The following is a 25,649-nucleotide window of genomic DNA, read 5'->3' as shown; positions in this document are numbered from 1 at the left end:
GGATGTGTTCCCTACAGAAGGCAAATAACCCTGTGAGGGTATTTGTATTGCAGTGATTGCCTCTAGTCAAGTTTGTTGTGTGAGATTTTAAGAGTTGCCTGCTTAGATGTAACATACTAAGTTTTGTCTGGTGAGGCTTCTTTCCTGCATCCATTACTGGCTGCAGTGGGGCATTAATGAACAATCCCTGGCACCCTCTGAATGGGCTTTGCTGTCAAAACTTCAGATGCCTAAAAGATCAACCCATTAGTGATGAGACCAGCATCAGCTCAGCCTATTTTTAGGTTTTTCTTTGCTTGCTTCACTCTTTGATGTAAAGACAGCTGTGTTCCCCTCTCTCGTTATGCAGACTAAACTTTTTATCTCCACTTTGGAACAAGCTGTCCATTGTTTTGATCACTCAGTGATCTTTCTCTGCAGCTCTCCTGTTTGAGTTCTTGTTAATCATGGTGACTGCCACTGCCTGTGTTAATTCAGATGTGGCACCAGTCCATGTTCAGTAGTGTAAATATTTCCATATTTAAATGCAAATCTCTGATAAGCATTTAAGGAAGCCATCCCCATACACGCTGTGGCTGTGCCTCCCTTGCAGCTTGGATGGGTGTCTGACTAGGCTTTTTCCTGGTTTTTATTTATGCATGAGTGGATTGTTATGTTGTGTGTTTTGAAGAAACCACACACAACTTAAATGTCCTGAGTGTGGTTTACTTCTGAAAATGAATTCCCTTGTGTATTTTCTAAGTTTCAGTGGTTTTCCACAAGTGTCCAAGAATCCTGACTCAGGGTCTGACAGCTGTCTTTTTATTCTTTTTGCTCTTCCTCTGTTGCTTTCTTTCTCATCCTATACTCTTTTTTTTTTTTTTTTTTTTCTCCTCTGTTTAATTGCTTCTTAAGTTTTGGAACATCTTCAGAAGCCTTGCTTAGGCAGTTTTTTTTAGACCTTCAAAAGAAGTAATTTTTACTTCCTTTTTCCTGTCACTGCATTTGTTACCTGTCGAGGCCATACTTCCAAAGACCTCTCCTTCTGGTGAAGCTAGAACAGCATTTTTAAGCAATTGTTTGTTCCAGTGTCCAGATGTCTCCTTTTCATCCAGAACACCTGAAGAAACGCCTGGAGGATTACATGGCGCAGTTCCCGAACGTGCGGATCCTGCGCACCAAGAAGAGGGAAGGGCTGATCAGGACTCGCATGCTGGGAGCCTCGGTGGCCATCGGGGACGTCATCACCTTCCTGGATTCCCACTGCGAGGCCAATGTCAACTGGCTGCCACCTCTCTTAGGTGAGTGGGGGTTGTTGGAATGGCTGCTTTCCCCTCATGCTGTAAGTGGATAAAAGAGGTGAAATATAAAAGAGAGAGCAAAGCAACCACAGGACTCGAGTGAATTGTTGGCAACTTGTAGTGTTTAGTATGAGATTTTTTTTCTGTTCTGGAGTCCTGCACTGTGCAGTAACCCTGTCATATGCTTTTGTTAATTAAAGAGCAGAAATCATATTCTTCTGTTTCCTCATTAAATGAAATCTTAAATAATTTACAGCTTGCTAGAAGAGTAAACTATCACATGGTCATGCAACAGCTTGCAGAGAGGAATGGCTTTATGATACAGAAAAGATCTTCAGATACAGTTTTTGAGTAGCTTTTAAGGGTTTTATCTCCTGTATAACTATATTTAACTTCATAGTCTGCAAGGCTGTGAAAAACACTTCTTGTGAATGAGAGCTGCTGGTGTGTATTTGTAGAACATGGGCACCCTTTCCCAAGGCAGCAATCCATCTTTGAGGAGGTGTCAGTTCTCTCCAAGGATGACTAATTGAAGGGACAGTGCCGTCTGGTTCTGGTACCTGTCTGCCTCCAGCCGGTACCAAACTCCTTCCCAGCCCTGCTGCCAGTGACCTGTCAGAGCTCTCTGAGGTGTGACTTGCTCAAATAGGCTGTGGCAACAACAGCCAAGCGGAGCTTTAAGAAAAGAGTCAGATTTTCCGCCAGGATTGATGGATGGTTTATCCTGTTGCTTTCACTACAGTTTATATCTGGCAGTAGTTTGAAACATTTGCAGCTTTACGAGCCCCAGGGAGGGAGGACAGAATTAGCTCCAATGCCATTTAAATGAGAACACGAAGAGGATGCTTTGATTTTTTTAAAGCACAGAAAGGATTTCTCTGAGATGTGTTTTGGAAGCTGAAACATCATTTTATCGCCTCTACTCTGAGAGCTAACTTCCAACAAGAGGCCATCTCAGTAATAAAGAATTTAAGAAATTCCAGATGTTTATGCAGGAATTTATCCTGTGTTGTATTATTTGGTTGGAAGAAAAGGTTGAAGGGGAGGATGTAACACTTGCATTTCTTGACCCTGCTGAGAGCACTTATGCTATTAGTCTGAAACGCTTCCTGCCAGGTTCTGGTGTGGCAGTTAGAGCTGGGTAGTGCAGTGGGTTATTCCCTGGATTTGGATCTGCACAGAAGGGGTTCATATCCTGGTCACTTGTGGAAATGAGGATTTGTACTCACAGAGTACAAGAAGTCTGGTTTTAGCCTGGCAGTCAGTTCTCTGTGGTAGTGTGGCTGTGTCTTCCCATTGTGCTTCTGGGTGATGGGTGCCTGGTGTTTTTCTCAGGGATTGCAGAAGTAGCAGATAAATTGATATAAATTCAAGCATCTGCTCACAAGAGAAGGAGCAGGAAGAAAGCTCTGTCATTCTAGGACAACTTCATATTTTGATGCTCTTTTTTTGTAATTTCATGGTCAAAGGAACTGGCTGGTGCAGGTTTTCTAACATATTTCTCCAATCTTCAGATCGCATTGCCCGAAACCGCAAGACTATCGTTTGCCCAATGATTGATGTTATTGATCACGACCACTTTGGATACGAGACTCAGGCTGGAGATGCAATGCGAGGGGCCTTTGACTGGGAGATGTATTACAAGAGGATCCCTATTCCTCCTGAGTTACAGAAACCTGATCCCAGTGATCCCTTTGAGTAAGTTACGGAAATGCAGAGTGCTAAGAGCCAGCTAATGAAATAACACCCTGCTGCAGGGTTGGTTTACACCTCAGCACAGCAAAAGCCAGAAGCTGGTGTTAAGCTACTTGCTTTTTTGGCAGCTGTTTGCTTTGCTGGTTTAAAAGAAATGCATTGTATAGTAGCTGTGAAGCCTCTCCTTTTCATTGCTGTTTTTTGCCACATTATTTCCTGCAGAAGTTAACATTTCATTGAAAACTCTAATGTGTAACAATTAATGTGGTCATTTATTACTGAGATCTTTCAAACATAACTTAGTATCTCTAATGCTCTGCCAAAACCAACAGACCAATGGTGGGTTATGTGTCATTCCCAGGTGGGGGAAGAAGAAAACCTAGGAGCATAATTACAGCAATTTTGATTATTACAGTGCACTGCAGAAGTAAATCTGTGATCAAGTTGTGCTCTGCTGTTGCTGTGCTTGCCAACATTGAGACAGTTCTGCTGTGTTTGTACTCTGCAGTGTTTAAAGGAAAAAAAAAAAAAAGAAAAACCAACAAAACGCTTTTTGAGGTCAAACTCAAAGACTCAATCCTACAACAGAAGCAGAGCACCACGTGTGAAGCATACAGGTCCCTTGGGCCCGAGGTGGTGTCCTGCACTTAATGATCAACTCCTGCCTGCTTGGAGGAGAGGCATTGGCAGGTTCTGAAGGGAGCCTGGTCTGGTCCTCCTCGTTTGCAAGTGGGAAATCAGGAGATAACACCAAAACAACTATTTGCGGTGCTGATGTGGCTGTAAAGGCACTGGGTATGCTGGGTGGTGAAAAGAATATTTGTCAAATCTTGCTTTGTTTTTTAAATGTTTAGCTAGAGATCTGTATCTTTGAATATGTTTGTAATATGGAGTCTGGTTTTTCCTTAAGGTCTCCTGTAATGGCTGGAGGACTGTTTGCAGTCGATAGAAAGTGGTTCTGGGAGCTGGGAGGGTATGATGCAGGTCTGGAGATATGGGGAGGAGAGCAGTATGAAATATCCTTTAAGGTGAGCCATGTTCTCTGGAAATTCCTTTTGTTTTGAAAAGTAAGAATTTGTTCTGAGGCGCAGAATGTGAATGATCTGTCTTGTCCTTACTGTTGCGTGTGACTGAAGGTGAAAGAGTTGGGAGTAGTAAGAGTGCACAGAAGAATCAGCACTGATGTGAGCAGTGACTTGTGAGGGCCAGTTTTGGAGCAGGGTGAGCTGGGGTGCCCTGTTCTGTGGCCACAGCTCCGATGTGTGCGCTCTTCCCAGCAGGGGTAAGTCAGCTGCTCTGGAGCTCTCTGCCTCTGGGGCTGCTCAGTGCTCACCCTGGAAAGATGGTGAAATATTCTCCTCCTTGAGGGCAGGAAGATTCCAGTTCCAGCTTGAGTTCTCAGAGAGGAGAACAACTTTGTCTGTAGTCAATCCAGCTGACCCCTGGCTGTGAGGAACTCAAGCTATTACTTACCCGGGAAGAAATCTTCAACAACTGGAGTCATTACTGTTGCTGGCAGTGATTTTGGATTATTATCTGCCTGGCCTGGGGACAGTTCTGCTACTCACTGATTGAGCTGGTCAGTGGAGGCCTTTGAGAGTTAGCCAACTGACCAAAAATGCTTACAGAGAGTAACAAGTCACTGTAACCCACCAAGACTGCTGGTACCTGTGTTAGGTTGGAATATGGCACTGCGAAATCCAGTTTGGGAAACCCACGAGAATGTCCCAAACCCCTGAAGGCAAGTGGCCAGTCTTCAGTGGGGGGATTCCTTCCCATAGCCTGGATCAAACTGAGTAAAGATGTCTACATTAAACTCCTTTTGAGGTTTCTTTCAGAGGTTGAATATTTAATTTTACAGGTGTCTGGATGCCACTGAGCTAAGATAGCTGACCTTGGCACAAGGCTAGAGGATAGCAGGGATGTAGGACACAGTTTGGCAATTCTGTCATGGCTGATCTCTTACAAAACAGATGCCTGAACCTCCATGCCTCTGTGCAGTTCAGAGGATATCAATCCTCAACAAGCCACGCTGCCATACACACCCCGTGTGCTACTGGACAGCAAACAGTGGGAGAAAAGACATTGATTTTGAGACAGCCTTTGCTTCCATCCTTTCCTCACCAGAACCCATAAGTCATCTTGGATGTCCCTTGTCCTCTGTAACAGTGTCAGGAAGGGAGGGACGAGGGCACCCTCTTTGGGGCTGTCATTGTGCTTAGAGCCATTTCATCTTTGTGTTGCGTGTAGTGAAATTGTGTAAGGCGCTCATTCTCTGCAGGAGGGGCAGCATTCAGCCTCTTCCTCTCTGAAAATGCTGGTTTCCAAGAGTGATGACAGTAGCTGGGCAAGCCTTTTGTCTCCAGTGCCACAGCAGACAGTCACACTGCTTGATCTGCAGGAAATAAGACTGCTTCATTCATCTGTTTGCTTATCCCCTCTGAAACACGCTGTGTTTTATTTCAGTCCAGAGATGGTAATTTATGGAGGGATAAATTTGCTTTAATTAATCTCTGCAAAGACCCCCTTTTTTCTTTCATTGTGCAACAGAAAAATGAAGTTTCCACTGAAAGAGGCTCAGTGTATTTTCAGAAATTAAGATAAATTGATACATTCATCTGTGGCTGATAGATTTAATAATTCTGCTGGAATTGCAAGAATAGAAGGTTTGTTCATAGAATTTATGAAGCTATGGCATTTCCTGGTGAGCTTAGAGCTACGTTTTTACCTTTAGAAGCAGACTGAGATTTTGTAGTTAAAGGTGCACTATCAAATAATTTAAAGCTCTGGCTTTAGGCATGGGGTACCCATTTTCACATTATTTATCTCATGGGAATTCAGATTCTAAGCATGCCAGATTTACAGCCCAGTTTTATCAAAGAATCTGTTGCTGTCCCTGGTTGTTGTAGGTGCAGGTACTCTTCTGTACTGCTGTCCTCTGATCCATTGCATTGATCTGGCCTCCTCGAGCCTCACCAGGCGTACAGGGCTTCTTGAGGGGTTACTTTGTGCTTTGGAATTTTTTTTTTCCTTAAGCATATTCTTTTTTTTGCCATTTATGGACTGTGCCTTGCTGGTTTTGTCTTTATTTTAAAATACAGAGCTCTGTTGCCGAGAGACTGGAAATAAACAAGTTTATTTAGGAGCCTCTTGCCCTTGTTTTTGGAAATCATACCTATTTCTGTTATCAGCTGGCTCTGCTTCCTTCTGAGCAGAAATTTTCAAGCAAGCCAACACAGAAAGCATCAATGTTTAGCACCTCAGAAAACATTTAGCTAGAGGGTGGATCAAACTCTTTCCACGTGAAGCCTTTCACTTTGTATGAAACATATGCATCAAACATCATTAGGAAACATTTTATGTAGGAGGGACAAAAAAAATTGAGGTGAACTTTCTAACCTTAACTTCTGGTTTGTCATTTTCTGTGCCTTAGCAATCCCTTAAAACAGAAATTTCTAGTTTAGAAATGAAGGAGTTGATGTATCCATTCCATATTCAAGCAGAAAACAGGCACTGCTTCCTTCTCTTGACCTGTGTGTATCCAGAGCTCTGCATCTCACAGCCAGCACTGCTGCAGCTCAGGGTGATCCTGGTCAGGTCACCCAGACACAACAGACACATCACAATCTCCAGTGGTAGCTACAGGCAAATCATCAGGTGCTGACCTTGAAGTGTATTCTTGTAATTTGGAAAAAGGGTAAACAAGCACTCACAGCATTCTCTGCAGGGTGTTTGTCACCTTTTTCTGCTGCCTCGTGGCTCCTGTGTTCAGCAGGCTGAGGTGGGGTTCTTTGGAGTCACTCTTTCGGAGTCATCTCCTTACCTCTCCTCTCTTACAGTTTTTCTTGGTCTTTTTTATCTTCCTGATTGTGTGAACAAAACCCAGTTCTTTACCCAAAGTTATAATGGACCTTTCCTCTTCTAAACACAATGTAATAGCTGCCTACGTAACTGCTTCGTTTTTTTTGGACATAAATGCATTTAGTTTGGAGAAGTATGTGTGAAGCATTTAAACTGTTCCCTTCAGCAAGTGCTACTTTGTACAGCACTTATCTGCATCAGTTTTATTTGAGATGGTGTTGCCTCTTTTCCAGTATTTTTGTGGCTTCATTCTGTTTGGCTTACATAAATCTCCACTAAACTGCTTCACGCCTCTCTTCCATAAATACATAGTCTCTGATTTTTTTTGGTTATGGGGAAACAGAAGAGTAAAAAGGGATGTCTCTGACTAGTGTAGGCATAAATATAGATGTACTTTGTATCTCAGATCTGAGTGGTGTGGTTTTCAGTCCTTTAATTGCACACTGTACTGAAGAGCAAAGAATGAGACTCCAGAATGTCCCTCTCTAGGTGATAAATCATTTCAGTTTTAGAAACATTTGCCTTGTAATTTGGGGATTGTAAAGCCTTCCTAAAATGCAAAGGCTCAGTGCAAACAAGCCAAATTGATAGTTGCCCTGAAAAGAACAATTAGAAGGGAGACAAAAGAACCGGTCAGTACTTGTGGTCTTCAGTTCTTGCTTCAGCAACAGGAAAAGAGCCTGGTGATTGTAGGTCATTGCATTTTTCCAAATTTTCCCCAAACTGTCAGCATGGACTGCTTCTGATTTCCACAGCATAAAACATGTTACATGTTTTCCAGCAAATCCCAGTGCTGCACAGCTTCTGTTCACATGTCTAATGCCTGCCTCTCCCTTGTCCCATGCCAGCAGCATGTTTCAGATTCCCATTTTGCTGCTGGGCTCTGGCAGGTGTGTAGCTCGGGTGCAGCTGCCAAGGGATCCCTTCTGACAGCATTTCTACTTGTGTTGCTGAAGTTAGTGCTGATTGTGAGCCTGCACTGCTTATTCCAGGCACATACTCCACTTTCCAGCAGCTCACGTTTGCCCACACTGGAACAGGCTGGGCATTCTGCTGCTTTTTTTGTGGTTTTTTTTTTTTTAGCCAGCACATGCTGCTTAATTCTAAGGCTCTCAGCTGCAGTACAGGGTAGCTTCTTTCTCCCTTCCTATCTGGTGATGCACAGATCAGTTTCAGACCATTGACTTGAATTTTTTGCCTCTGTTCACCCTCTTCTTGGTTCAGGTTCCTGAGCAGCCTCCCACCAAGCAGCAGCAGGGAAGTGCTCCCCTCCACTCCCTGAAATGTGATTATTAGAAAGTGCTGTCATCACTCTCAAATGCTCCAGACAGTGAGGAGGGGCTGTACTGGTGTGTGGTGTGTGAGAAGGTGCTGTGCACACACAGATCCCAGAGACTCACGGGCTACCTTAATCTCTCAGGAAACACCAAGTCCCAGCAGCAGGAACAGCTGATGCTTCCAGTATAGAGGATTACAGTTTTCCTGAGTTATTTGCCTTGCTTTCATCCTCTCACCTACTTTGTTATGCAGAGAACCCCCATGACTTACCCTCTGTGTCCTTTCCTTCCCACCTTTCAGTGTGTGCTTACACAACCAGCCAGCTGCTCTCTGTTGATCCATCCCATGGTCTTCATTTCCATTGTGTCCTGCAGAAGCAGCTTTATTTTCAAGGCTTAACTATCCTCTGTGTTTTTTCCCTCTCTTGGGAAGCATTGGCTCATCATGGTGCAGTCTTTGGAAACCATAAACCTTGTATACCCAGATAATTTGTGTTCACACACCAACTGCAGCATTGTATTGTGTGTTTGAGAGGAGAGGTTCAGCTGTCTTACCTGACATTGTTTTCTGAAATTGCAGAAAGGGAATTGGATCAGCGTAACATTCCCATGTAGAGAATAGGTGGCATATTATCTGCTGCTTTCACAGCATACTGACTGAATCAAAGGCTCTGGAGTCGCTTTATGAATATGGAGTTACAGCTCTCCAGGTCGCTGGGAAGATGGAAGCAATATCACCAGTGTTATTTTATTTCCCTTGTGTAGTTTTTTATTATTAGGGTGAGATTGTGGCCTTAGCTAAATCTGCTCAGTGTGCCTGTTGACCTCAGTGTAGCCAGGTTTTCTCTTCATTCTAGCAGATCTGTCAGCTGCTGGATTCCAAGCCCAAAATGAAGATTGGCAAAATTGTGCCTGAGGAAGAAGAGAAATTTCCTGTTCTCTCTTGATGAGATCTGATTAGATTATTGTAAGAAGCACTGTCTGCCTGACCAGCTTTAATTCTTGTTCTTACGGCATAAATGGCTGTTTGAAATCAGCTGCAAGTTCAGGCTCTGACGTTTTCTGTCACGTCACTGAGGAGTGAGGCACGAGCTGTAAAACACCTAGAAGAAACTGGCTCCTGTGGCTGAAGGAGAAGACAGTAAAGGACAGTCAGTGTTGCAGGGAAGGCATGAGGAGCTGCCCCACAGCCCAGCACCGTTCCAGCTGTCTGACAGCACGGTATTTTTAGCAGTGTACGTTCTGGTGTGTCGTGCTGGGAACTGTACTCTTGTTTAAAAACAACCAAATATCAGTAACTGAGTGGAAGCATTCCCTCAGCTAGCACACAGCTATTTTGGGTTTGCTTCCCTTGCATTTACTCTTTGACAGACCCCTGGATGAGATTCTCTGACCTTTAGCTCTGGCTTTCTAATGCTTTTGTTAGCTGTGTTTTACCAATGCATATCACGCTCTTTCCCTCTCCCCGTTCTTCCAGTTGTATAGATAAGGACTGGTAATTGTCTTTATGGAGGTTGTAATGAGTTCTGTCACCACACAAAGCAGCTCACTAATAAAATAAATCAAAGCAGCAACGAATGAATGGAAAGCATGCCTTTAAAATTAGATTTGTACTGCGGGTGCCACACTGTCACTTGCAGCATAAGGCAACGTTAAAAAGGCACAGAGGTGGCAGAGTGCCTTGAAAGGTCCCTACCTCTGCTGGTAGGGATTAGGAAGCTTTCCATTGCCTACATTGCAGCATAGTTTGGAAGTAAATATTTTAAAGCATGATCAAGAAAAGAGCAAGTCAAACTGATGTTAGGTTTTACTTATTAAGCAGCTCAATTAAGCAGCTTCTCTGATCACACTGCATATGTTTGTGTAATGTTGTCTTCTATGCCTGGAGTCTTGTACCAGCTTCAAGCTCCTGGCCCATCAGTTCTGTCCAGCTTCCCACTCCTGCTGCCTTTCCAGCTCTGCAGCACAGGGACAGCTCTCTCCTCTCCAGCTGGACTGACTGCAGGGCTCTGCTGCTCAGCTTACACAGGGACATCATGCTCCAGAGAAGGGTAATTGTGGTGGCCTGGCTGAAAGCCTTTCCTTAGAGATGGGGCAGCATCCTCTGGGTAGGCAGCAAGGAAAACAGGCTGGTGTTTGCAGCCAGGCTTGTGTTACACTAAATTGCAGCTGCTGTGAACCTCTCAGGCTTCTCACTGCAGGGTGCAGTGCAGAGTAGTGCAGGTTGTTGTGTCTGTCTCTGCAACTGAGCTCGGGGCTTCTGCTGCTGCTCCTGCAGGTTTTTGTGGTTCCCAGATCTGTTGCAGCCCTTACAGCCTTCTTAGAAACACAAACCATGCCCAAATGCTTGTTTTCTCAGCCTGTTAATTTCCCAGCAGCGAAATCATGCTCTGGCCCTCTGCAGCCAAAAGCACAGTCACTGCAGAATAAAAAGTATTGCTAATTCCATAAGAAACTTCACAGAAGCTAAGTAGTTGCTTTTTCATCTCTTCTGCACCAGCCTCTCAGGACACAAAAGGGACAAAAGGAATGAAATTCTATAGGAGTGTTTGTCAACTTTCTTCTTGTCTCTCTCACCATAACGAAATGTAATTAAGTACCTTGAACTTTAGAAAGTTGCCTGTGAAAAATATTTCTCTAAATGAGAATAACCAACCTCCATTAAGTTATACACAGTCAGCAAATGACTGTAATTATTAGGGCCAGCAGACAGAGCTGAAACTCCAGAGGACTTTAGTGTCAGAGCTAATAATTATGCAGCAGCCTTGGCCAAATATTTCTCTTCCGAGCTAAGTATTTAATATCATCGCTGTAGAATATTAATGGAATTGCCTGCTATGTGTGAAGCTGTTGACTAAGCTCATTGTACAGTGAACTGTGGTGGCTCAAATTAGCCCCAGTGAATGGGAGATCAAGAGCACTGCACCAGCCTGCCCAAAATCCATGGCCTTTGGGGCGCTCCCATGGGATCCGGGGACAAACAGAAGGGCAAAGGCAGTGCCTTGCTTCAGGAATTCAGAAAGTCATTTGCTTGGCATTCTAAAGGGTATTTAAGTATTGATTGGATATTTCTGTGAAGCACAGAAATATTTCTTAAACCTAATGAGGTAGATTGACTGGTTTAGAAAATGCCTCCTTTTGTTTCACTTGGACAAAATTACTACATCCATGTTTTAAATAAAGAATAAAAAAGTTGCTGCAGAGTGCTGGCACAAAATGAAATTCCCCCAGATGGGCAAGGAAGTTTTTGAGCCCATTCTAGACATTAACCAACCATCAAGGTAGTCATCTCCAACTAGCAGTGTGTTCTAGTGACTTCCTGAGGGCTTTTTTTAAAGCTATTTGTGTTCACCAGGCAGAAATTTCCACTTAATTGTAAGGCTGCAAAAGCAATGAATGAATGTCAGCAATGAAACCATAAAAGAGCAGTGATAACCACGGGAAAAAGTAGCAGTTTCTTCTGATTTCTGGCACTGGAACAGGCTCATGAATTCCCTGGAGCCTTTTGCATAACACATGACCACCTGTACTAGGGAGATGGCCTCCCTTTTACAGCCTCGTTACACAACCTACACCCAGGGCTTTTTATGGCAGCCCAGTTTAACTATTGTGGTTACTGTTGCTGTAATAACATATATCAGTTTAAAGCAAGGTGTGTGCTGTTTTCTCAGTGCTTGGATTTTTTTCCCTGTTCTTTTCTGTATAGAAGGCTTGAGAACACTTGTGCTAAATCAAAGCTTGCTGCATGGCTCTAAGCGGGTTGTTACAGGATTTGGGACTAAGGCAGGGAGGGGATTTGGGAAGACTGTACTTTAATGTAAAAATCTGGGTTAAGTTTTTTTTATTCCTTGGAAGTCTTTTCTTTTTCATTTTCCTCCATTAAGCCAAGATTGAACGTGTTTCTCCGCTGTTCCACAGGTATGGATGTGTGGGGGTCGCATGGAGGACATCCCTTGCTCTAGAGTTGGTCATATCTACAGGAAATATGTTCCATACAAGGTTCCCACAGGAGTCAGCCTGGCAAGAGTAAGTGGCAGTGACATTCCCACGACAACAGTCTGACTGCAACGTGGCCATGCTGTTGTCTACTCTCATCCCACAATGGGAGACAAATGTAGGGGCTCTTGTCTGTAATTTGCACTTGTTCAGTGTGAGTTGAGCAGTTTTGCAGTGCTGGATGTGTAGCATAAAGGGAGAGAGCTGCAGATGTGTGTGTGAACAGCTGCCATGCTCCAGACATCAGCCACTGCTGGGTGCTGGGCAGGGACTTTGTGATCAGGCGCTGGCTATAAAAACAAGATATGGCTTTATTTGTATAATACTTCAGTCGTTTTATAGCTGTGCTTTCCAAGAGCAGCAGGCTTCAGCGTGGTGATTGGTTTTGGTGATTGAAAGACCTCTCAACTTCAAGCATCACAGACCACTGAATGGGCAAGCTGTAATTTTCCACAATGGAATGTTCCGTGCCATCTTATTACTTAATCTAGTGTAGCCCAAAGAAGAAAGAGATTTTGTCTATCCTGCACTGGGTTTCTCTAGCTAATTTTTAAATTGAGGAGGGATTGTATTGCCCTCTGGTGGGAGAAAAACATCCTAGGAGCAGGAAGGCTGCAAAACTAAAAACCTCAGAGAGGTGCCCTGCTGTTCTGAAATCTTAAGGCTTGCACAGCTTTACAATGCTTCCCAGGTTAGTGGCATCATCCCAGTTATAGATTTGGATTTATTCCTTAGCCCAGCAATGACCTGTCAGAACAACAGCACTCTTCTGTCTGTGCCATCAGGAGGGAGCTGTATTTCTTTTGATTCACTATTTGGCTCTTCTGGACTCCCACAGTGCTGGAAGGAGATGGCAGAGAAGTAGGAAAGGCTGTTTCTTGGCATGTTAACAGACATCTTGAGGTAAACACCTGCTCCTGTTGAGTGCACGCTGCATTTGGGGCAGGATCAGCACACTGCTCACTCTTCCTAACTTTTCTGGTAGTAAGTGTTCACTGTTGGACTGAGCAGCTCAAGGAGTCCCAACTGCACATGGCACATTACTGAGGGGCACCAAGAGTGTGCCTGATGTTGCCAGAGAACAGCCCAAGGTCCAGCACTCTCAAGGGCACTGTGACAGGCAGGTTGTGTTGAGTGGGTGGTGTTTGTTGCTGTCTTGGAGGTGCACAGGGAATTAAGCTTTATAGTAATACATGAAATGTGCTGCTGCCACGAGGTAAAACCCTTTGCTTCTGTTCTGAAGGGTCATCACCTGAAAGCTCAGTATTCCTGAGGTATCTCAGAGTTTTACCCAAGGAAATGGAAAAATAGTGCTAAGAAAGAGTATTGTGAACTGGAGCTTTTCAGAAGGGAGTACTGCAAATCCCCTTCCTAGATGGATATAAAAGATGCAATAAGAAGGATTTAAGAAAGCAGCTTTTTGTCAGAGACCTTTGAATGTCCAGTGGTATTTACCAGCATCATGTTCTGACTAGTTTCCTTACAGAAAAAAAGGAAAAAAAACAACTTTTGATTAATGTTGTTTTTCTTAGCCACAAGGAACTAGATATAATGGCCAAGTGCCAGGATTCTGTTTTGACCTCAACTGAAAATATCTTTCTAAAAGTCCCTTGGAACTACAGAGTAATAAAAATAATCTTTGTCCTGAAGCTGGAGAGAAAGAGTGGATGTGAATGAAAATCCTTTCTGAGCAAAAACATGCGAGCTGCTCTGAATGCTAATGGTGGTTTGTGCAGCACTCTCAGGTGGTTTCCCCTCTCGTTCTCCCCCACAGAACCTGAAGCGAGTGGCTGAGGTGTGGATGGATGAATACGCCGAGTTCATTTACCAGCGCAGACCCGAGTACCGGCACCTCTCCGCGGGCGACGTCGCCGCTCAGAAGGAGCTCCGCAACAACCTCAACTGCAAAAGCTTCAAGTGGTTCATGAACGAGGTCGCCTGGGACTTGCCAAAGTTCTACCCACCAGTGGAGCCTCCAGCAGCCGCCTGGGGAGAGGCAAGTTTGTGCTCTGACATCTGCAGTTTGGTTTTTTAAGGGGGCCTGTGTGCCTCAGTTGCTGTGTGTAAGGTGTGAGCAAGTGTTTAAAGATCTGCTTGATGTTTCAAAACCTAAAACTCCTCTACCATTGCACTGGCCTGATCAAAGCAGGCAGTTGGGCAGGCAGCTGCTTCTATTAGTGCACAGCTCCAACGAGAATAGAGACTTGGCTTGTTCTGCATGTTGTGTATTTAGTAGAAAACAGAATATGCCAGAGGGAGGACTAGGGAGAGGCAGCAGCTGAGCAATAGTGAAATCTTGTATTTCCAAAGGGTTCCACAACTGTGTTGAGCTACTCTTGTCCTTAGCTTTCCCATGTGAAAGGCAAGAAAACCATCCATATTTTTGAAAGTCAGCTGTGTTCTGGGAATAGATTCACCCCAGGAGTGAGGTTGTGAGTTGTTAAACACAGCTCTCATGGCTGAGGGTTTTGGGTCGCTTAAAGAATCACTGGCAAAGGTGTTGACAAAAGCAGGTGTAATATAAAAGTGAAAGCCTGACAAAGTTTATTGGTAAGCTTCACACTGCTACTTTGTAGAGGGTTAAAGCACACAGAGAAAAAGCAAACTAAAATCAATCAACCTAAAATTGAAATCAACCAAAAGTTACCTATGTGAAGGCTGGGAATGGAAAAGGGTAAGGATAAAAAAGAATAAGGGAGATCTTCCCATGGAGTCACAAGGTTCAGAGTGGACCCCCTTACTAAACTTAGCTCTAACTCAACCAACAGTTTAAGCCTGAAAGTCTAACAGCATTTAATGTATAGCTTAAGTTAAACAATTGAACAAAAGATTCATGTAAAATTTACTATAGCACAAAAGTAACTCCCAAATCTAAAGTACTTAAGAATCCAGAAGAGCAGCATTCATTGTACATTTGCTACAGCATATTCACACTGGCACAGACTTAAGGGAGGATATATAAGGTATTGACCTGTGGAAAATGGCACCACCAGAGACAGCCCAGCCCACAGTGGGCTCTTTAGTCCTGTCACTGCTAAGTTTTGCTGCGTGCTGGAGGTACAACTGGGCCCCATTTTGAATTCTGTGCTTTCTTCCAACTGTTACTGGCCAGCTCAGACTCACAGCGAAGAGAGGAATCTTAAAAACTAACTTCATGCAAATACTGCAATTTGAGATAATTTGAGCCTTCTTTCCTGGCAGGAGATTCAGTGACTAATTAACTATTTCAGATACGCAATGTGGGAACTGGACTGTGTGTGGATACTAAACATGGAGCCCTGGGATCCCCACTGAGGCTGGAAAACTGTGTGAAGGACAGAGGAGAGGCAGCATGGAACAATGTGCAGGTAACAATCTGATAAATCATTGGCCCTAAATCTGGGGAGGGCGAAGTTTCAAGGACCAGTGTTGAAGGAAGGCCATTTAGAGCTGTCAGGTGCACCCCAAGGCTCACATGATGATTGTACTTTGGTACAGGATGTGGCTTGTGCTTGTGGCACAGGGGTGTCTGGAGCCTGGCAGTCTGTAGAGCTTTTACCTCTGCTTTGAAGTTCTCAGAGTGAACAAAAGAAATGACAAGAAAACAGTGTGCCAAAACAATAAACCAGTAACATGGCAGCTGTAATATGTAACAAAGTGAATATTAACTTCAAAGGTTGTGCTGAAAGAAGTGATAGAGGAGCATCATGCATATTAATGAACCTGCAGAAGCATTCAATAACTGTTCACTATCATCCTCCTGACAGGAGGCAAATGCATTATAAACACCCAACCAATGCTGGAGAGATGAAACCAGCCAGGTTATAGATTCACCCTCTCAACATATGAGGTGCCAGAAACGACAGCTTTATTGTAACAGAAGGGAGGAAAATATTAGTTTGTCTAAACTGTAGCAGCTGAGCTGAGAAAGGATCAAGAAAACAATGCCTCTATTACAGAGCCATGCATAACTCTTCAGGGAATGGCTTCAGTAGTAGGGAGACAGAGGGTTGTTGCATATCAATTTGATGCGTGAAAAATAGAAACAAAACCAATTTACTCAGACACAGTCCAAAACTAAGCCTCTGTTGTGTCAGGAGGATCTTGAAAATTAGTTTTGGCTTATGTTTAGGAAGAGAATGTGGTTTCAACTTCTGAGTAGTGTTGAGCCTAAATGATTGTGGTAATTTCTCTCTCAAGAGGGATTTAAAAGACAGCCAAGAACAAAGTAGTTTCTTTGTGCAAAAGTTTTTGGCCACAGTGCTTCAAATAGCAGCACCCTGATCATTACTTGCCTTTCTGACTGCCCCGTGAGAGATCTCTGAGGAGAGCTGTTCCTCCAGAAAAGCCTAGCTAAGGATAGGGACTGAAAGGGAGGCGTGCTGGCTGGCAGCCCTGCAGAACCTCATGGGCCACTGCTGCCCTTTCAGAACCTTTCCTCAGGGTACTGCATTGCCAAGCATAGGGTGTGCTCAGTTACTGGAGTTAAAACTCTTCCCTCATCCCTCCCTCATTTCACCTGAGAGTGCTGAGAGTTCATTGCAGGGTCAGTAGAAGGCAGCATCAGGAAGCAACGCCCAAGTGTTTGCCCTTCCTGTACTTGTGTGGGTGGGGTGAGAGGCTGTGGCTCCTGGTCTCTTGTCCCAGGAGTGTGGGACAATTTCTCAAGGTGACTGCAGGCTGCCTGTGCAGACTCTGGTGTTCACTGCCAGCATTAACTCGAGCTGCTGGAGCTCTCTGGCTTTTCTGCTGGCTGGGAAGGGCTGTAATTGGTCAGCTGCTCACTTAATCCTTGATGTATGTCTGCATTGCAGAGACATCCAGGGCTGCTCTAGTACCCAGGCTGACCAGCATGGCTGGCTGCAGCAGCACAATCTTGTTTCATATGCTATGAAACAAGATTGATTCATATGTCTGACAGCTGGTACAGGGTCCCCTGATCAGCAGTCCCTGTCCCCAGAGGCGGGAGGAGTTTTTTCTCTAGAAGATAATGTCCTTTCCTTGAAGCCATCCCCACCCTGTGGGCACAAGGAACAACATTCTGCTAGTGAAAGTATTATGCCCAGTACCAGCCATTGTGAAGGTCCTGTTTGTCCTGACAGGTATTCACCTTCAGCTGGAGAGAGGATATCCGTCCAGGGGATCCTCAGCATACCAAGAAGTTTTGTTTTGATGCCATTTCCCACAGCAGCCCTGTGACCCTCTATGACTGTCATGGAATGAAGGGGAACCAGCTCTGGAGATACCGAAAAGTGAGTCTGTGTGTGTGGGTGTATTCTCATCTAAGGTGTCAAATTGCCCGAAGCACTTACGTTTCCTGAAAATGTCACCACTCGTGTTTATTCCTTCTCTTCATGTAGCTGTAATAAGAGAATCTGCAGACAGCTTATTGTCCTTGTAGCATTGATTAAAAAGAGGTGACTCCCCTGTGCCACTGGTTAGAAGGGTGAGGACCCCAGGGCTGCTGAGCAGAGGACACTCTCTGTGCAGTGTCCCCACTGAGGTGATGCAATGCCCTTGTGTTTGCAAAGAGGTGTTCTGAGAGTTGGTTTGTTCTGAGCACTGGTATGTCCTGCCAAAAGCAGATAAGGATTTATTCATTCTCCTACTAAGCAATGCTATTGTGGGCCACAGGTAAGTAAATTCTTGTCTAGTGCCCTGTCCTAGACCTAGCAATCTGCTGGCAGGTGCCCAGGAGGGATGCAGCAAGATTCCAGCCTGGAGAGCCCCTGGGAAGCTTTAGACAGTCCCAGTGCAGGTGTGAGGATTGGGCTGCGTTCCATTCTGTTGGAAGGGGTGGGAATGAACCCAGACACTTGTCAAACAGTTAAGTGTGGAACAACTTCAGATACACCCAAGTGGCATAATAGCTCGCCTTGGTTTTTAAGACTTCTTTCTGTTGGTTTTAAAACAACTTTTCTTGTCCACTTAAGCAACCTCACATCAAATTTCTCTCCTCCAGGACAAGACCCTCTACCACCCAGTAAGCAGCAGCTGTATGGACTGCAGTGAGAGTGATCGAAAGATCTTTATGAATAGCTGCAATCCTTCATCTCCAACACAGCAGTGGATATTTGAACACACAAACTCAACCATCTTGGAAAAATTTAACAGAAACCTTGATCTTTAAAAGACTGAGAGAAAATATATATATATTTTACAATTATAGTTTTTACTGGGGAGGGTTACAAAAAAATTTTTTTAATACTTTTTTTTAAACACTTAATGAAGGTAAAAGGGAGAATCTCAGGAGAAGGTTAACTAGCAGGCCAGTCTTTATTGTGAAGATGCTGCATCCTTCTCTTCTGGGGATGGTGGAATTTTAAAGGCTTTGCCAGAGCCACTTCTGTGCTAAGACTGAACAGAAACTCTGTTTTTAGAGGAGTCTGAATGTGTTTCAAATGGCTTGTTTTGGTGGGGGTTTTTTTGCTTTGTTTTGTTTTTTGGGGTTTTTTTTTTGCCTTTTTTGTTTTATTTCCCACTGGGGTCTGGTGTTAAATGATTTTGTTATCCAGGACCCTGCAGGACTTTTTGTAGCTGCTATACCACGCACTGAAGCATTCCCACATAGGTGCTTTATCTTCCAAACTCCATTTAAGTAAAATATTGAAGACAAAATTTAAGCCTCCAATCAAAAAAAAAAAAAACCAACAAAAAAACACCAAAAAACAAAACACCAAAAACCCATTTTTGTAATATGAAATGAATATTTTTTTGCCCTGAACCAAATACATTTCAAATAGGTTGAGTATTATTACTTTCCAAATCATAGCTCTGATGAAGGAATGAGCTCTAGTGGAAGTGCAGCCAAGTGTTGGGAATATAACTGTTGTTATTAGCCATGAGGAATCTGGGTTTCTGGTCCATTCACTCTGCAGTCAGTTTGTCACTCACTGTTGAATATTCAAGGTGAAAGATTAGCAGAGGGTTTTTAAATAATCACAGTTCTTATAGTTGAAGACTTTATTCTAAAAGCCTTTGGATATCAGGTTCCAAATTTGCTTCTTATAACCTTTTTAGCACAGACATCTCCAGGATTTCTCAGAGTTAAATCTACTCCGTGAAGACAATTTCCATTCTTCCTTTAGAGGTTTGAAGGCTAAGTTAATTTACAGTTGGTGTGAGCAGATTAATTCAGGATAATTAAATCAGGGCTGAGATTAGCCATTGGTCTTTATACATTTGTTCATCAGTCTTTAGTTTCTCGAGTCCTGTGGTCAGTGGTTGTTCTAACCTTGTGGAAATGTGCTATTAATCTCTTCTCATTTCCCAGCACCCACAGCACTGTTCAGTTTACTGTGGCTGGAAATCTGTTTGCTTTAGCAGAGATGTGGGACTGATGGACCCATTCCTGGTATCCTATCACTTGCAGTGAGTGAGCAGTGCAAGGTGTTACCCCTTCAGGTTTGGCTGTGGAATCTGCCACACAATGAACCAGGATTGTCTAATCCCAGGAGCTGGAATGTACTGACATTAAAGAATGAATAGAGGACCATTGGTTCAAGTTTATCTGAAGCAAGTATTTAAAAAAAACCTTATTTAAAATGAAGTTGTTGCAAAAGCACATTTACTAGTTCTCCTGACTTAATCTTGTACTGAAGGGAGCAGTGGCATTTTCTGGTGAAAGCTGTGAATGGTGATGCAGTGAACAGATGCTGTGTAAATTAGTAAACAGGATTCCTTTGTCAGGAATTGCCCAGCTCCTTAGATTGTCTAGCTGCCCACGGGTGTTGCAAGAGTAGGTAGCATGCAGCCAGCTCTGGGGTGATGGGGATGGGACCCTTGTGGGATGCTTGATGAGCATGGTTAGTACATTGCCCTCCTCTGAGGGGCAGGGAAGCTCTGCTCTGGGATGTCTTTCATGTGAAGGCAAGGAGGTGCTTCCCTCCCAGAACGAGCAGGATGGCTCCCTCTGCAGAGCTCCAGAAGCAAGAAGCCCTTTTGTTGCCAATTGTAGGGTTGTGTCCCATGTTTCAGATGTGTTTGAGGCCATGTAGTGCTGTGCCTGGCAGCTGGGAGCAAACAAGGACACAGCTGTCTGCCCCCCAAACTCTCCAGTCTGATGGATTGAGGAGGAGGCTCAGAATCGTTTCCACCTCTCTCATCCTCACAGCTGAGGCCATGTCTGACCTTTTCTGCCAACTTAGCAGGTCCATGCAGTCATGGAGAACAGGAAACATGGGCACTGCATTGCAGCTAGGACCAGCCTTCCCAAATGTTCGTGTCTAAGATTTTGGAGGTGAAGAAAGGAAAAATAGCCCTAGACTTCCCTTGTGACAGTTCTGCAGCAGTATTGGATGGAAGTGACACTAGTATCAAGCAGAGTTGACATCTTATGTTCTCAGTTACTGCAATATGTCTGTCATGAGGATCCCTTTGTGTTTCTGTGGGAGACAGAGTCACCTTCCAGTGCTTTGTGTCTGACTGCTGCTTTCCTTAAGTTATTAATGCTCTCATTAGCCGAGTAGTGCTGACTGTGGAGCCACTAGATGGCCTGACTAGATGTCTTTATGAATGTTTTAATGCCTGTGGAACAAGAAGCTGTTTGTCCATGAAGAGTGATAGTTTTTTTATAACTGGGACGTAATCAGCATATTCTATAAATGGACTGTAGGTTGTTCTGCTTGCAGGTTGCAGCTTTGTGTGTCTTAGTTTTCTAATGAGAGGATTAGCTTCTGTTTCTAAACTGCATGGCTTGCTTTGTTCTTGGGCTCACCTTGTGAAGGGAGCCCTCGCTTGGCTCACTGGATTCTTGCTTCAGAGAGACCTGCAGCAATGAACAGGTCTTTTACCACTTGGTGATCTTAATTTGGAGAGAAAGGTCAGCTCTTAGCAGCTTGCACCAACAGATTAGGCAATAGTTGAGGCAATTCCTGTTTGACAAGCCACTACCAGTACACAGAGCCTGGAGATTTAGTGTCAGTGGTTGTACCAGATCTATCTCAGCGTGGTTGATCTCTTTTCTGAAGGTTTGGGATCTGAGTGTGGTTAGAGCCTCACAAATTCTGTACACTTCTGACTAGCTCACTGGGTTTGGAGCTATTAATTATTTGCATCAGTTATACTTTGCAGTACCCTCGATGCTTTGTTGACCAATGCATAGACTTCATATAGCCAACCATCCACTGATTAAGAAATGTAAGCTGTATTTGATCATCTGCATCTTTAACTGAGCCTTTGCTGGGCAATCTAGTTAATTATTCCAATTACTTTTGGTTATTTGTAAGCAAAATCACTAAAGCATGAATACATAATCAGATCTTCACATCTGCATGCAAGTCAAGACTGGAGATTAAATACTGGTGATTATCTAATGCCAAATACATGTTTTCATATTTTTTCCCCCCAAAGTATTGAAACACCCCTCTCTTTGTGGCTGCATAAGTTTTGCTGCTTTTAAGTATCAGAATCCCAGACAACAGGGTGTGTGTTGTGTTGCATAAAAATACTTTGATTTGCTCTTGAAGCTGTTGATCTATACTGGTGCTAATCTCTAAGGCCTACAGACAGTAAATAGGTTTGGGGCTCTCATGTGTGCAAGGTGTCTTTTCTTATACCTAGGAAATTAATTTTCTTTTTCAAACCACAATAGAAGAACGTGTGAGCCTTCCTGAAAGGGGAATACAGCATCATTAAAATAAAGATGTGCCTTTTTAAATGTAAATGTACAGCAAATGCTTAAACTTGAACCATTTCCTAGTGCCTTGCTGGACAAGAGAGAGGGGTTGGGGTTGGGGGATAAGGATATAAGAGAAAGCATGACTCCTGCAGTGTTTGTGTGTGGGGTTTTTTTTAAATGTCTGATTTTCAGTGCAAAATTTGTGTGAACGACAGTAATTCAGAAGCTCTTGGGTTCCCTCTGTTAAATCGATATTGTTAATGACTCTGGGGAGGTTTGTCACTCCTAATAGGAAGACTTGGAAAGGTTGGCAGCTTCCTCTGGGTGTGCTGTAAGAGCTGCAGCTGCACTGGAAGATGCCTTGGTTAGCTGCTGGATGTTCCACCTCATGGTAAAGGCTCATGATTTCACTGCCATGTGGGATCCTGCATTTTATTTTCTAAGTATGCAAATCAAAAATAGTCCCAAAAGCATATGAAATCTGTAGCAGAAGTGTCTTTCAGAAGAATTCAATGCCTTCCATCACTGGGAAACTTTTTCACACAGGAAATACAGAGTGTATTAAAACTCTAATACAGAAGTAGCAAGAAAGCGATTTCTCAGACTAACTTTCCTCGTGGTTGGTTTTACAGCAGTCTGTGCACAGGGCTTTGCTTTCCTTTACTACTGAAGTGTTCCAGTCAGCAAACTTTCCTTTTCCCTGCTGCACTGATATCAGTGACCTGAGAGTCAAACAGGAACCACCAGCATTGCAGGAGACAGGGCTCTGGGGCTGCTGCAGGGCTGTGACAGCAGCTCTGCTGGCTCACATCACCCAGGGGAGACATCTCCTAAAAGTCAGACTGGGCAATCACAGAACTGCCAGGTGAAAAGGGAGAAGATTTTATTCTAAATTGTCTTTCAGGATACAGACAGGGACTTGAATTGATTGTGGAGAACAGCCAGCCTCTGGCAGTCAGCCTGTCACGCTTGCAGTCAAAAGAGCCCTGGTAAAGCCGTGTGTGAAACAGCCCAAGTGATGCACGTGTACCTTGCATTCCACTTGCACAGCTGCTGGGGTTCTTGCATTCACTGCGTGGTTTCACAAGATACACAGCAAAGGGGGGAGCTGCCTTGGGAGTCAGGAGCATTGAGTCCTGCTCCTCAGCTGCCATGGCCTGTGAGTTGATCTTAAGCAAGGAAAGTCTGTGTGCTGCAATTTCCCAGCTTGTGTAGGATTCACCTTTAAGTGCTTTATTTTCTGACCTAATGAGTGCTGAGTCCAGATTTTAAACCAAGCTGCAGATCCTCACCTGATTCAAGTGGAGAGAGATGCAGTGGGTGGAGAATGGGAAATGAGATCTGAAATTGCCATCAGCATTCAACACAGACTTGTCAATTCATTTCATATTCCTCATTAATAAGTCAGATTGATTTATTCACATTATAAATTTGAAGTATAACCAAAACAAGCTCACCTCCTGCTCTGATTTCTACTTTGTAGTGTCATGCTTTAGCTTGGAGAGTCTGTATGGAAATAGGCAATGACAGATCATGGAAACCCTAATAAAAAGCCTGTGTCTGTTTTTGACTCTGCTAGCCAAGTACACTCCTTAGTTGACTGCATTTGAGCTTTCTTGATGCTTCTGTGTGACCCAAAAGGCTTCAATGATTCCAGCAGTTGTGAGTGATTTGGGAGTTTTATATAAAGCCACTGGATCTATGTGGTTTTAAATATACTAGTTCAACTCAAGGAGAAAAATCTTAATCCCAGGTAGTGAGCAAACAAATGTGAACTTCAACCACAAAAAAAGATAAAAACTGCTCAAGCTAACAGCCTGAAACCTTAGCCCTTATGGTAACAGCAACAAATAGCTTTAGCCTCTAGGGTGGAGAAGGGAATTGGTTTCGAAATGCATTCTCTAGGATCTCGGTGATTAGGTCTAAGTTTGTCTGTACCTTGTACTGCATGCATTTTCTCTGTAAAACTGGATGGTGCCTCTTGAATCAGTGTGTATTTATTTTGTGCGTATTAGGACCAACAGCCTAATATCTGGGGGTGGTAAAGGACTTGTAGCACTTTAATGTAGTAGCTTTCATAAATTGGGAATCATTGATAGAATGCCTAGTGTTTTTAAAGTTGAATGGACTTCCTTTTATAATATATTTAAAATAAATTTTTAATGTGTTTTCTGAAAACTGTGTGTGCAGACATGACTGTCCCCGCCTGCTTTGCTCCAGTGATTGATTTCTGTTCTCCTTGTGAGAATAAGCTCAGCTACCCTGGTGTGGTATTTCCCCAGCACAGGTTTCCTGTCACTCCGTGTCCAGTGGTGCAGTCCTGAAGGAACCACAGCTGCAGTGGATGATTTGTACCCAGGTAGGACACCCCTGAGGGATGGCAGCCACGGACTGTCCTTGGTAGAACACACTGGGAAGCACAGAGGAATAGAGAAAAGATGGCTGTGACTCTTCTTTCTCTGTTTGCCTTGGGAGTGACTGTTGGGAGATCCATCCCACCCCTTGGTTTGCATGGGAGGGCTTTAACAGCTCACGGCCTTGTTTGTGTTCTGATCTCCTGGTGGGGAGCACAGGCTCAGCCCAAGCCAACAGAAGTGTATCAGCATTTCTCATGTTCCCACTAGGACCCTCTGCTTCCTGCTGTCACCACTTCATCTCTTCAGTGGCCTTCTCAGTACTCAGTTTTACTCTGCTCCATTGGGTGAAAAACAGTGGGGGAAAAATGGATGGGACAGAGACAATGAAATGTGTGAAAATCTGTGTGTGGGAAAAGGAGTGTTTCTGGGGGGGACCAGCAAGGCATGATCCCCAGGGAAAACTGTGCTGTGATTCTTGGCCACGGGAACGTTGCCCAGGGTAAGTATGTGCCAAAAGCTGTGACAGTTTAAGCATTTTAGCAGGTTCAATATGTGCCACCCTAGAAAAGTGCTGAGGAGAGTGGGAGTCTGGGGGAAGGTGCCAGAGCAGTGTTTTCATTGGCCTCTCCAAGGTACTGCGAAAGGAAATGGTCTGATTTCTGCTGATGAAAAGTTTAAAAAAACCTTCTTCCCAGGACATCTCAAGCAGCACAGACCGTTGAGAGAGAAGTATTTCTGTCCTGAGCCCCCTGAATGGCTCCATTAAAATAGTAAGTTCCAGATGACAGCTACACCACCGACTTGTCTTCAGAGGGTAGTGCTGCTCCAGGTGAGATTTACAGGCCTGCACAGGCTCCCCTAATTTGATTAGAGGCTGACTGGGATGGCCAGGCTATTACTGCTTCAGAGGCACTAAAACTGCCTGGGTACTGATGGGTTTATGAAACATTGTTTCTCACTTCATTGCAGCTCCCACAAAGAATTATTGGATCAGGTTAGTGATAGATACCTAATAAAGAATGTCTCCATGAGGCAGTTTATTTTGCAGCAAGCTTGTTCCAGACTAGCAGACTGTGAAATCTGGAGGTTCCCATGAGGATAAATATGCTGAAATAAACTCCAATTATAAAAACACCTCCATGCATTTTTTTTTTTTTTATTTTGAAAGACTGAAAAAAGGTGTCATCCTGTTAGCCTGAGCAGGAGGTAATTAGCATTGAGTTAGCAAACAGACAGTGATAAAACCTGGATTTTTCCTTCTAGTGAGCATTGCAAAAGGCCTTAAAACCTTTTTATCTGCAGGGATGAGAGGTTGCAGCACAAGATGAAATACAATCTGATGGTCAGTGCCAACCTGTTCTGACACTTAAGGTGCCTGTTTCTTCCCAAAATATAGTCAGGGAGCACCTGCACAATCTCCTCCTCAAGGGGACAGGAAGAAGTTCTGCTTGTTAGGGCTATGTTCCCTTTTATCTCCTTGCTTGCTGTTATTTCATCTGTCCCTACAGTCTGTGGTTTTGGCTTCCTGAGTGTCAAGATAATCCTTCTGCAAGATTTCCTCAGCCAGCCATTTGATTTTTATTGC

The 25,649-nt window shown here is 43.8% G+C and overlaps 1 protein-coding gene across 1 annotated transcript in view; it reads left to right on the top strand.

Moving 5' to 3' along the window:
* GALNT10 (polypeptide N-acetylgalactosaminyltransferase 10) overlaps positions 1–23,885 on the top strand; it is an 81,364-nt gene extending 57,479 nt beyond the window's left edge. Inside the window, exons 5-12 of the mRNA XM_015641989.3 lie at positions 1,095–1,280; positions 2,795–2,978; positions 3,886–4,003; positions 12,032–12,139; positions 13,884–14,105; positions 15,340–15,456; positions 17,191–17,340; positions 18,051–23,885. Of these exons, the coding sequence (XP_015497475.1) occupies positions 1,095–1,280; positions 2,795–2,978; positions 3,886–4,003; positions 12,032–12,139; positions 13,884–14,105; positions 15,340–15,456; positions 17,191–17,340; positions 18,051–18,218 (1,253 nt within the window). The 3' untranslated portion in view covers positions 18,219–23,885. The remainder of the gene's footprint in view (positions 1–1,094; positions 1,281–2,794; positions 2,979–3,885; positions 4,004–12,031; positions 12,140–13,883; positions 14,106–15,339; positions 15,457–17,190; positions 17,341–18,050) is intronic.
* The last annotated feature ends 1,764 nt before the right edge of the window (positions 23,886–25,649 follow it).

Source organism: Parus major, chromosome 13 (assembly GCF_001522545.3).
Source record: "Parus major isolate Abel chromosome 13, Parus_major1.1, whole genome shotgun sequence".
Lineage (NCBI taxonomy): Eukaryota > Metazoa > Chordata > Aves > Passeriformes > Paridae > Parus > Parus major.
Note: the sequence above shows the minus strand (reverse complement) of the source record. Positions and strands in the feature narration are given on the sequence as shown.